We start from the raw sequence: 12,599 nt of genomic DNA, 5'->3' as shown, positions 1-12,599 counted from the left end.
TGATGACTATTACCTGCTCATATGGGAGGGGGGGAGGGGGCGGGGGAGACAACTGACCGACCACCCCTGTTCTTTCTTCCCCATCCTTTGTTTGTTACCGACTCATCCAATGAGGCGACGTGTAGTATCAGTGACTCAACCGAGCTCTCTCATGCGCATCTGGACCAAGTCCACGGTAACACGTGTGTACTTTTTCCTTCGACCCAGAGAATGGTCAGCAGGTGTGGTGGCCAAATACATGATGATGAGGAAAATTTTACATACATGTATGTTTTTTGTCTTGGTGGGGGGAGGGGGAGGGGGGGGGGGGGAGAGAAAAAAGTCGTAAGCGAGATGGAGGGTAAAGGATGAGGAAACAAGATGGAATCGAAAGCGCCATATATAGAAGCAATCATTTCATTATTTTCNCTTTTTCCTTCGACCCAGAGAATGGTCAGCAGGTGTGGTGGCCAAATACATGATGATGAGGAAAATTTTACATACATGTATGTTTTTTGTCTTGGGGGGGGGGGGGGGGGGGGGGGGGGGGGTGAGAAAAAAGTCGTAAGCGAGATGGAGGGTAAAGGATGAGGAAACAAGATGGAATCGAAAGCGCCATATATAGAAGCAATCATTTCATTATTTTCTAGAATATAACAGTCGCACAAAAGTAATCGAGGTAATGATAATGCTAACAAATAATTATATTCTCGTATGAGTAGTACTAGGTTCTAATACTATTACTGCGAAATAATAATGGATTGTAAATGAATAATGAATAATGGAAATACACAGATTGAACCAGGATTCGGTCATCTCTATTCTTGCTTTTCCAGGAAATGATGATGCATGCTTGCGAACTTGGCCAAGTCTTTGTTTTACTGATCCGTTTGCTTCCTCACTACGGAACCGAATCCTACCAAATTTATTCATGGCCTACGTATACGGGATTCGGAGGTGGTAATACTGATAGGAAACAAGATGATAAATGATTACATGTACCATTAATATGCATCATGCTCGTAAGTACACGTACTTCCAAAGTACTCCTTTGTACTGGGTAGTAGCGACAGGAGTAGTAGTAGTAGTAGTAGTAGTAGTAGTAGTAGTAGTAGTAGTAATGCAGTAACAATGAGAAAGGAGAGAATAAAGAAAAGGAAAACCCGCGAGAACCATTTTTATCGACTTGTTTCCTCCTAGGCAGACAAAAAACCAACACTTTTGTGTATCACCATTCCATAATTTCAAGCAAGTACAAAATAATATAGGACCAACATCCTAGTAACACTCGATCGACGCGGAAAAGGGTGGCTTGAGTGTTTGCCCCCCCTGTCCGTCTAATTTGACAGATAGTAGTAGTACCCTTCCCCACACACACACACCGGTGCTTATGTATGTTTTCGTACACGACCAATCCAAAGATTTGCATCCTTCATCTTTTCTGCAATGTCTCATTCTTTCTTGTTCGAAATAATTTGGGGGGGAGGGGGGGTCTGATAAATCTCATCTTGTCGGTGGCATCATCTCCGCCATTCCCCAGTCCTGAGGTTGTCTTCGACCTAGAGACAGAGCTCTAAGGGACCCTGGCGTAGGAGCGGGCGCGAGAGGCATCGGCGACCTCAGGGATATGCTAAATGTATCCAGGTCGCCGCCGGGCCCGGTCGTGGTCCCTGCCTTGTGGGTCACCCTGGTCGCGGTCTGGCCCGTCAAGCCGGCTGTTGCTTCCAGCTGGGTAAAGTCGAACCGGTTGGGGCAGCCGTCTTCCATGTGTCTGGGCAGATCATTTATGTCAGTCAAGTTGTTGGGTGCTGCACTGTCAAGTGTCTCCCTCCTGTAGAAGGGGGATTAAAAGAACGAGGAGAGAGGGTGTGAGGGTCCATGCCATGACCAACCTTCTGCGTGTATCCTTGCGAGCAAACGTACGCCCGCAATAGTCGCACCTGTGGGCTCGCTCTTTCGCGTGTACACTCTGGTGATGTCTCTGCAAATCCGTCCTGCGCACAAATTTCCTGGTGCAGTCAGGCACCTGGCACGGGAACGGGTACTCGCGCTTCTCATCGTGCGTCTCCATGTGCGACTTGTAGTTGTAACTGCGACTGAAAAACTTTCCGCATCCTTCGACCGTGCATTGAAAATTGGCTTCTTCCTTAGTCGTGTGCCGACGAGATCGACTCTTGTCCTTCCTGTTGGTCTTGTCCCACGATTGGTTGACCTTGTGAGCGCTGCAGAGGACGGGAGGCAGGATGAGCTGAGAAGATGAAGAAGCGGTGGCGAGACCGTGTACGGTACCCTTTGGCTGGTTACCCGAGTATATGGTAGCTCGGGGTTGAGGCGCATCGGGGAAGAGCATTTGTGTGCTGGGGTGTGACGTGGCCATGTGCAGACCGTTGGACGGCATCAACGAGGAGCTGGAGAAGTAGCTCGAATCATCTGTTACATGCCCGTAGGAGGAGGATGCACCGCCTAACACCGTAGGCGTAGAGCCGAGTGGCGTTCTCGTTGGGAATAGATGAGAGAAACTGTCCGCGTCGGCCGTCCGGAGCGGTGGCGTCCTCATGTAAGAAGGCGAATGCGAAGTCGTTCTTGAATATGCAGCCGTAGCCGGGTACGAGGCCGGCGAGAGGCCGGAGGAGTCGTAACCGAATTGAGCATACTCAGATAGGCGAGGGGGCATGCTTGAAGTGGTCGAGAGTGCGGGTGAGGTAGCTGAGGCGACGGCAGTAGGCGCCGCCCACTCGATGCTAGATGAAGGGATCGGCTCCGGCAGCGCAAACGGACTGCCAACGTCAAATGCATCGGCCAAAGCGGGATCAGCCAGTGCGGAATCGATTATGGCAAAGGATGAAGGTGTATCGCAGGCGCTTTCCACAGAGGGTAAATGGACATAGCTGCCGTCTGGGACCCGAGACATGTAGTTGTAAACGTTATATGGACGAGGTGAATCAAGACTCTTGCGCCAGGGAGAGCACGGAGAACCCGTGAGAGGAGGAGGGGCCAAGTCCATGTTCCACCAACTGTCATGGACCTATGCATGCGTGGGAAGTGGCGTTGCCTAGGGGGCGACAGGATGAAAAGGAGGGTGGCCAAGAACCCTCTGGTAAAGGATGTGCGCGTGCGCCCAAGAGAGCCAACTGCCAGTACTGGTGTCTGACCAGTGATCACACCGGAAAGCTGATATAGAGTCTTAGAGGCGAGCAGTTTTGGGGTATATATTGACGTACAGCTTTCCTGATAATGACGCCTACTCGTGGTGGATGCTTCTGAGGCTGTTAGAGTCGAGTTCCGTTCTCTCGGTAACCTTATAGCTGTTTCTACAACCAATAAACAAATGTGTCAACGAAGACAGGGAGTGAGCCAGAGAGAGAGGATAGAGGTAAGGGAGAGAAAAAGCAGGGGTTATTAGTTGGTTGGTTGGTCGGTTGTTGGTCATGGGGAGTACAAAAGGGAAATGGGCGGGTAAAGAAAGAGAGACGAAGAGAGAGAAAGAGAGGTAATGACAGACAAAGGATGGGGGAGGCTAGATTGACTATTAATAACAACACTGCCACGAGAACACACGGAGACATCGCTCAAACCGAGGAATCAAGCAGCAACATCAGCCCTGTAATACACCGTAGAACTTTGCGACGGCCGGCAATAGACGATGGTCACTTCGGCCGAGATCTACAGCACAGCCATTGCGGGATTCCCAAGCACCTGGGTCTCGTCCACCTGGGTAAGATTGGGGGCTGAAAGATGTTGGTAGAGGAGGACTGGAGACCTAGATGTACTCGTACTCGTACAGATAGAGAGAGAATCTAGGGGGGTGAGCAACTGCCAACCGGTAGCCATGTGTATTTCAAGGATCCCCTGGTCCTTCGATGCATTAACAACTTAGCACTAGCAAGTATTGGGAAACAATAATGCTGCTGCCCATGGTCCATGAATAGGATTACCTTGTACGTACTGCTATCAAGTACGAGTAGAAGACTGAGAGACGTACGTATTACTGAGTACTCTGCACATCTGCAGTACATACCAGTACTCGTATATTGTAGTGCTCGTATACATTGTAAAGAAACGATTACCCCGAGGCCTTGGCTATTATTACATGTCAGCATACCGAACAGTAAACACTGATCCGTAGTGGGTATAGTAGTATTACCTGCACTTTGTAGTGGGACAAGGTCGCATCTGATATTATCTTATTAACCCCCCCCTCCCGGAGAGCTCTACTAACCGAGTTCTGGCCCCTTGGACCGCTACTGGTCATGGATCGTCTCTGCGGGCGGCAGGGCATCGCTGGTCTTATTTCAAGCTCCTGGACAGCGATTATATTGGGTGGTAAGAGTTTACAGTTGGTGTCCGTAATATTCATGGTATCACGTCGTACATCGTACCTCGTACGTCCCGGATGTATTGCGTCCTGGACACCTGCTTCGTAGATCCGCCAAGACGACAGCTCGTACAGGGTCAAAGGGTCAAATCGTCTTAAATAAGCTTCCGAAAAGGGCATCACCTGGCGACAGAGATGAGTTAGGTCGAGTCGTCATCGGCCCGCCGGATCATCACAATGATTTGCGAGGCCCATTGGACGAACCATTTAACCACCGTACTCATGGAATGACAGGCAGCGGTTGGCTGAGCCGGACTGCGCGTGTTGACATAAACCAAGTCAAGCGGGCGTCTTAGTCACCAGTGAAAGACCGTGGCAGTACACCTAATGCCGACGCTAAGCTCGGGTCAAACAATAGGAAGGGCGATCGGTGATTCTTCTTACGAGCAACCACAAGAGGTAAAAAGGTGTGTTGGCAGGCGGGGCGGGCACGTTGAAAAACCCTGAAAAGGCACTGCGAAGAAGAGGACTCAGAGTGATAATACTCCGTAAAGCCAGTCAGCCCAGACGGATGAGGGTCAATCAATTAATCGATCGCGATCCATGATGGAGCCGTGAACGGATGGATCTCGGCTGGGGATCCTGGAGATTGATGCTAACCCTTTTTCCCCACTAAACGGGGGTGGGATATGCGATCCGACCGGCTCCCTTGACAGGATTCCACTTGTGGCTTCTGGTCGAGGTAGTAGGGCTGGCCAATACCGGGACCAGACATCGCGATAAACAGGCTGGAGATGTTGAAGAGTTGGCCTAGGAGTATTGTTTTTGTTGTTGTTATTAGTAGCATTCAGTACCACCCACTATCATTACTGGCAGGACGGTGTTCCCCCCCCCCCTTCTTTTTGACTTCGTACTTTCCTCGTTCGTTATTGAGCCCAATTTCAACTTGCCTTTGGCACTTTCCCTTCATGCTTACAGTACTTGCCCGATCGCCAGTGCTCGTCTGTCGTATCTGCCACGCCAACCATGACTAGCCAGTGTCATATTCATACCCAGCATGGCAACTGCGCATATCTGCCACAGTAACAAGTATTCTTACATGGCATTCACCCCCCCTCTCCTGTTCTCTTTCCTCGTTCCCAGACTTTCTCACACCCCTGTCCTCCGCTCTTTCTATGTAACTGATTTGCACCCGCCTTTTCATTCGGAGGTGGTAATGGTAACTACAGATAATGAGACAGAGGGATTGTTTAGTTGCATGAATACATAGTACACGTATCACGTTTCTCGTTTCTAGGGGCTCAGCCCTAGAAATACAAACTTGTCCGATCAATGATGTGATCTCTGTCTCTGTTGTAGAGAATCATTCGACCTGGTCGATGGAAATCAGTTCCTCGATACGTCGACCGGGTCTCTAGGGTAGGCAGACGCGAAGCGGCCATAGCCTAACTCAAGCCTACAAGTACACATCCGTATGATTGTACCATTAGAGAATCACCTGGACATCATCTGTTGGTCTATATTGGCCAAGACAAGGGTCCTTTCAGACATTCCAGGTAGTGGTCAGGGCGGCAACCCGTTAAACCCGTGGCTGATAAACCTTGAACCTCTACGTGGACGCGTCACACCAGTTCGTTCTGTCCCATGGATCATACCAAGTAACCTTTACTAAGGCGCGCAAAGCAACAGGCAGTAATATTCATCAACAACCGTCATATGATTCACCACCTGACCTCTTCACGCTAGGTATCTCGTTGAATCTAGCTAAGACAGCCATACTTCATGGTCATTGATAGAATTCTGTATCTGTTCCTGCAGTAGGCGGGTCTACGGCGTAGAGAGGGAAGCCAGCGAATGAACGATTGACTCAACAAATCACATGCCGCTTTCCCAGGGCTCTTCAAGACGCAAACAGGCTGCGTGGGTCACGGTACAATGACTACAAGGCTAACAGCACAAACAAGTGACGCATGACACTGTCGTTGTCAACTTGCCCCACGTTGGTATGCGGTTTGTCTGCCTCGAGTAAAGCGTATTTGCAATAAATACAGTAATTCGAGCCCAAGCACTGTTGGGGAACATGTCCATTATTCTACACCGCCGTTGGTTGTTTGCACGAAAATACATCTGTCACAGATCACAGGCTTTGTTCTTCATGCGTGCGGCGGTGAGACGGTCGGCAGCACCTCCAGCTATCAGTATCACTGCGTTTCAAGTCTAGCTGCCATCGTCATTGTCATCGATTCCCTATACTGTCGAGTATTGCACCTCGTCCCTCTGGCAGTCGCTCTATCGACACCTCAACCACGTCACCGGCTCCGAAAATAGCCATGGCCACCCCTGTCAACCACACACTTGGGCCAGAATGCCGTCTGGCACCCGTCTCTCGGCCCAGAGGCGAGAATGGCATGCCGCCTGTCGAGGCCCAATTCTTCTATCAGTCGGCAATCCCCATCGACGACCCGTTGTCGACAACCACCACCACCAGTAGCTCTGACCCACGAGCTGCAAAGGTCCCTCTACGTCCATTCGGCTGCGGTGACAATAATGCTCTCGAGAAGGCCTGGATGAGCCTACAGTCCCAAGACGCTCGTCTCAATCATATGAATGTCATGAATGGGCGCAATAAGACGCCTGAATCAGCCAAGATTGGTGAAGAGAAGAGACATTTGCTCGTCCAATCTCTGTCTATAGAGCACTGGCTCCAGCACGGATCCAAGCTCCAACCCAAACCGCTCGGCACACCGGCCGACGCATCTTTACCGAGCCTTGAGAATGTCTGCTGTCATGCACTTGCTACTGACGTATCGGACGAGCTTGACAAGACTTTTTGTGCGCTGGAAAGACAAGTCCGACCGTCGCTGCAAATCGAAAATGTCGTCCACGACATCATGGAAATCATTGGCCACTGGCGTCGCCCCGAGATGGAGTCGGGGAGCTACAATGGAGATGATGGCGGCTCAACATCTGCAACATCTATGTCACCGGCGGTCCCTCGAGAGCCTACTTCTACCCGAAACCCGGGAAATACAGCGGATATGCGTGACGAAGTAGCGCATATCAACAAGTTTCCGGCTGGATCTGTGGGAAGACAAGAGAGCAGGGCCCGATCAGGCTCTCAGCCCATTTCGGGAAGCCCCAACCCTGCGAGGCGGTATAGCGGCCAAGATGGAATAACTGGCAAACCCTTTATCCGAGTCGGCGATGGCGCTGAGTCCCCACAACCGTCAACACCGACAACACCAACTTCCGAGCCCCCCCATCATCAAAAACGGCTGCAGGGGGAACAAGAAACTACCGCGTCTGAGAGACCGGGAACAGACACTTTGAAAGAAGTCCAGGCGAAAAAGGTCGAGAAGTTTGGCCAAGACTCAACAGATGTCCCCGTTGGAGTATCGAGACTGCACATGGTCTCACTCCCCGTACTCCAGATGAAGCCAATCTACTGGTCCCCGGTAAACGATGTGGCCGTTGTCACGAGGGCGACATGGTTCTACAAGGATACCATGATGCCGGTGCCCTCGGCTGTTTCGAACCAGCTGGAGACAGGCTACCGTGAACTGCAGCCATGGACCGAGACGTGGAGTGACGAGATCAAGTGCGCCATTGATGTTGGAGCTCTGGCTGAAGAAAAGCTCGTCCACCAGCTCTGGCCAGGTGATACGGCTCGCAAGAAGGCCAAAAACGAAGAGTTATCCAACCAGCCAGAGATCTCGTCTGACCCCTATTGCGCCGCTCGTTGTTCCCAAGGCGAGGCTGCTGCTGAGGGTTCTATCGAGTCAGTAAAATCCAAGTTAGAGACCAAGTCAGACTCTCCCCGGAAGGCGTTCTCTAGTTACTCGGTCATATACAAAGATTCGAGAGAAGCCTTTATGCTCAAGCCAAGCCTGATTCCATCTGCTTATTATGGTCGTAAGCCACTGGCAACTATCACCAAGGGCGGAACTGTAGGGATCCCTGTTGTGAGAGGTTTCGACCGTGCCAGATGGGAGAAGATCCACCTTAAGAAGCAAGCATCTGGCGGATCCAGTGATAAGGCAGAGAACCAGCATGGGTCTCCAAGTCCACAGGGAAATATCTGTTTGGCTTGCAAAGAAGATAGTGGTCGAGGCCAAGTCACGGACTTGGTCCTGGTGATGCACGGGATCGGTCAGAAGTTTGCCGAGCGAGTCGAAAGTTTCCATTTTACGCATGCAATAAACAGACTCCGTCGAGCCGTCAGCATCGAGCATGGGAACCCGGTTGTCCAGCAAATTCTGCGACAAGGCCACAACAGACTAATGGTACTGCCCATCAACTGGAGAGCTGGATTGTCGTTTGAAGACAGCAGTGTGTTCCACGGCAAAGACAAGAAGACTGGTGGGTTTGGTCTCAAGGACATAGAACCGGACACAATTCCCGTCGTGCGAAGCATCATTTCCGACGTCATGTTCGACATTCCCTTCTACATGTCGCATCACAAGAGCAAGATGATCGACGCCCTAGTTGCCGAAGCCAACAGGGTGTATCGCCTGTGGTGCCAGAACAATCCCGGGTTTGCCGAGAACGGACGAGTTCACACCATAGCGCACTCACTAGGTACCGCCATGACTCTCGAGGTCCTTTCACACCAGCCTACGACTGTGCCCCGGATCGACTTATCATCAAAAGAACCAGAGAAGAGTTTCTTCGAATTCAATACGTCGAACCTGTTCCTGCTTGGAAGTCCCGCAGGATTTTTTCTGCTTCTAGAGCAAGGTGCACTCATGCCACGACGGGGTCGCAAGAAGCCGGGGGCCGATCCTGCCGACTACATGTCGAGCAGCATCACGGGTGAGGCCGGATCGTTTGGATGCTTGGCAGTGGACAATGTCTACAACATCCTGGCCAAGGAGGATCCCATCGCATACTTGCTCACTGGAGCTGTGGACACCAATTACGCTGCTAGCCTCAAGAAGGCTCACGTTCCCAGCACGGCGGTATCATGGGTGAAGTCTGTGGGTGAAGCATTTCGGCAGGTCCTGCCGGGTGCTGGACCAGCAGCGCCCCCTGACTCTATGTCTGTCGAGGAGCAACGCCCCCCCGCGGCCCGCCTACCGTCGCAGCTGGAGCTCGAGGTTCACGACTTTACGCGCGAGGAGATTGCCGAGAAGAAAGCATACCTGCTCAACGACAATGGGCAGATTGACTGGTATCTCCGGTCCGGGGGCGGGCCTCTCGAGATTCAGTACGTCAACATGCTCAGCGCGCACTCGACATACTGGACAAACACCGACTTTATCCGGATGTTGTGCATCGAGATTGGCAGGGAGCCCGGGAGGGCCAATACTCTGCCTGCCATGAGGGCAGTAAAGGCGTCCAAGCGCATGATATAGAAGCCCCTTTTTCCCCCTCGTTTCCCAGTTTTTGGTGTGTAATATCACTTTGGACGACTATGATTTCGAAACGATATCTGTGTTTTCTTTTCATTGTATTTTTGTAAAACCAAATTTTTTTTCACGTATGCAGTGTAATCTTAGACGTTTCATTCGTCTTTAACTGTACATAATCGAACGCCATTTATCCCCATCTACTCTGTGCAATCTTTTATATTATTACAGCAACAGCAGAGTTGAAGTGGTTTTACCAATGTCCCTACGTATTAGAATACAAGAAGGAAAATGAGAAGAGAAAAATCGATCCAACTACCAGTTGTGATGATGTATGGCTCACACGCCGTCAAGTTCCATCATATCCTGATCGATGTCTCCGTCATCATACTCATTAACCTCTGTGACCTTGGCGTTGGAGGGGGCTCCATTGCCGTTGCCATTGTACGCAGCCTCCTGGAGTTTTCTTATCCTGTCGTCATCCATCTTCTCCTTGTGCTGCATAAGGTCCTCGTATCCCCAAGTACTGATGCCTTCTTGGTCCTTTGCACGGAAGGGCTGGGCCATGGTGCGGAGGAAGCGACGAGCACTGCTGACGGACATGTCTGTGCTGAGGTTCGTCTCAGCCTCCAGAAGACCTTGGTTGATCCACTTGGGCAGCTGGGACCTCTTCTTCTGGAAGCGGCGGTCGGCGAGGACCATGATGCCGTAATCATCTTTGCCACGGAGAACGCGACCGAGGCACTGGGCTGCGTGGCGCATGGCGTCGAAGGAAAGGAAGTCGTTCTCGCGGATGCGGTACGTCTCGCGCAGGAACTCGAGGCGCGCCTTGAGGATGCGCGACTCGGTGTACTGGAAGGGCACGCCGATGCACAGCACGGTCCTGCCGTACTGGTGGTCGAAGTCGATGCCCTCTGACACCTTGCCGCGGGCGACGCACAGCAAGACGGCACCGCGGCCGTTGCAGCAGGCGGTGCGGTACGTTTCGAGGGCCAGCGACGTCTCCTGAGCGTCGGGCGTCTCCACCAAGATCAGCTTGTACTTCCATACCTCGTCCAGGATGCCCATGCCCTGCCACATGCTGATGATGGACTCCATGTACAGATACGACGGGAAGAAGACGACCATGCCGTCAGGCGTGATCTTGGCGAACTCGGTCAAGAGGTTGCCGTAGTTGCGCACCACGCTGGGCTCGTTGCGCACCTGGAAGCTCGTTGAGATGGCTGCTTGGTCGCTGCCGCGCGTCACAATCATAGGCAGGAATGACCGCCGTGCCAGCGTCATGCTGTACGACTCCTGTATCACGGTTGGGAAGTCGAGCATCTTGGGGTACATCTCCAGCGGCGAGATGGTGCCCGACGTGATGATGACTGAGTAGAAGCGCTCGAATACGGGCCGGATCGCAATCGCTGCGTCCAGGCACGTAAAGTGCAGAATCGGGTTCGGCACTTCGGCAGTGTCCGACTCGTAGGGCTCCAGGATCAACAGAAATCCCTTCTCGTACGTTGCTACCAGTGTCGCAAATGTCGCAACCTCCTGCAACGGCTGGTAGTCGTCGATGTTGGTGAGCTCCAGCGTCCTGACGAGGGAGGTCAATCGCTCGGAACAGAATCGCAACGGCTTTTTCTCGATGAATGTGTGCTCCTTGAGATGGGCCAGGAAGGATGGCGGCGTCTCCGAGATGACTTGCCGCACCTTCATGCGTGTCTTGAGGTATTCGATGAACCGTTTCAAAAATGATATGAAGTGCTCTGCTCTTCGAATGTTTCCGGGGACAGCCTCCTTCAACAGATCCGCGGGTAGAGCTAGGGGTGAATTAGCAAGCGAAGGAAAGCCCCATCAATATCCCTAAGGAAGAATGTGTCTTACCAGGATTGGCCATGAAGGCATCTTCCTGCCTGGCCTCGTCCGTCTCTCGGAGACCTTGTACCAACTTTTGATATTCATTCTGAAGCTGTTCCTGGTCTGTATCTCGCATCTCCGAGACTTTGCGCTCTAGGTTCTGAGCTCCCCTTGTTGCCCTGCGGAGCGATTCTTCAGTGATGTCCGTACTCAAGGCCTCGATACACACGTTGTCAATGTTGTGGGCCTCATCAAAGACGACGATGCAGTCCTTTGAGAAGTCGCGCGACACCCGTTCGGCAATCTTAGGATCTAGTAGGTAGTGGTAGGAGAAGATGACGACGTTGCAGTATTGCATCTAGAAGGCAGATGGAGTCAGCCTAGCACTCTGAAATATAAGGGAGAGAGAGAGAAGGCTCACCATACGCCGCACAGTAAAGTACGGACACTGCTTGTGCTCCTCTCCGTATTTCAGGACACTATCAAAGGTCCAGACACCGTTGGGGATGAGGTTGTGAGGTTCGAGCAAGTCGAGGTTCTAGACGAAAACGAGTTGTCAACATTAGCCCAAGACCCCCTTTTGGAGTGCAGACAGACGGGCAGGACAAACATCATGATAAGCGCAGAGATCGACATCTTCACCGCGGTCCTTCTTCTCCTTGACGAAACCAGCCGTCAAGCTTCGACACCGGGCATCAACAACAGCGCCGCTCTTCTCGCGCTTGACCGATGGATGAAGGCAGAGGTTCTTGCGACTGGTGAGGCCGAGACCACGAAACTCCTCTTCATACCCGAGCTGCTCAGAACGATACTTCATGAGGGCCTGAAGCTCAACCAAGGCTTTTTCGATCTCGGACATTGTTCCTGGATATAACGGTCAGATGAGCGACCAAGCACGCGACCATGCACCAGGCGACTGTCGGGGAGCATACGAGAGCAGTATATGAGCTTGCGCTTCTCGGGCATGTACTGCTGGTACGCCACGATGAGCGATAGCAGGGATACTGTCTTTCCGGTGCCCGAGGGCATCTCCAAGACACAGTGACCTCCGGCATCCAGAGTCTCTGTTGAACACATGTGGTGGATCAGCGACGGCCGTCGGGGGAGGTTAGAGG

At 52.0% G+C, this 12,599-nt stretch overlaps 3 protein-coding genes across 3 annotated transcripts; 1 reads left to right on the top strand and 2 right to left on the bottom strand.

Moving 5' to 3' along the window:
• Positions 1–1,482: 1,482 nt before the first annotated feature.
• Positions 1,483–2,983, bottom strand: GMORB2_2471 (Zinc finger, C2H2 type; the record flags this gene model as incomplete). Its single annotated transcript, XM_035464451.1, has 2 exons — positions 1,483–1,750; positions 1,872–2,983. 2 exons carry the CDS (start codon positions 2,981–2,983, stop codon positions 1,483–1,485), a joined length of 1,380 nt encoding a protein of 459 aa, XP_035319637.1.
• A 3,641-nt stretch (positions 2,984–6,624) lies between these two features.
• Positions 6,625–9,648, top strand: GMORB2_2470 (DDHD domain; the record flags this gene model as incomplete). Its single annotated transcript, XM_035464450.1, has 1 exon — positions 6,625–9,648. One exon carries the CDS (start codon positions 6,625–6,627, stop codon positions 9,646–9,648), a length of 3,024 nt encoding a protein of 1,007 aa, XP_035319636.1.
• A 333-nt stretch (positions 9,649–9,981) lies between these two features.
• Positions 9,982–12,513, bottom strand: GMORB2_2469 (DNA excision repair protein ERCC-2; the record flags this gene model as incomplete). The annotated part of the gene is made up of 5 exons (XM_035464449.1): positions 9,982–11,447; positions 11,512–11,842; positions 11,906–12,022; positions 12,095–12,348; positions 12,417–12,513. 5 exons carry the CDS (start codon positions 12,511–12,513, stop codon positions 9,982–9,984), a joined length of 2,265 nt encoding a protein of 754 aa, XP_035319635.1.
• Positions 12,514–12,599: the final 86 nt, after the last annotated feature.

This window comes from Geosmithia morbida (genome assembly GCF_012550715.1).
Source record: "Geosmithia morbida isolate 1262 chromosome Unknown scaffold_13, whole genome shotgun sequence".
Taxonomy (NCBI): domain Eukaryota; kingdom Fungi; phylum Ascomycota; class Sordariomycetes; order Hypocreales; family Bionectriaceae; genus Geosmithia; species Geosmithia morbida.
Note: the sequence above shows the minus strand (reverse complement) of the source record. Positions and strands in the feature narration are given on the sequence as shown.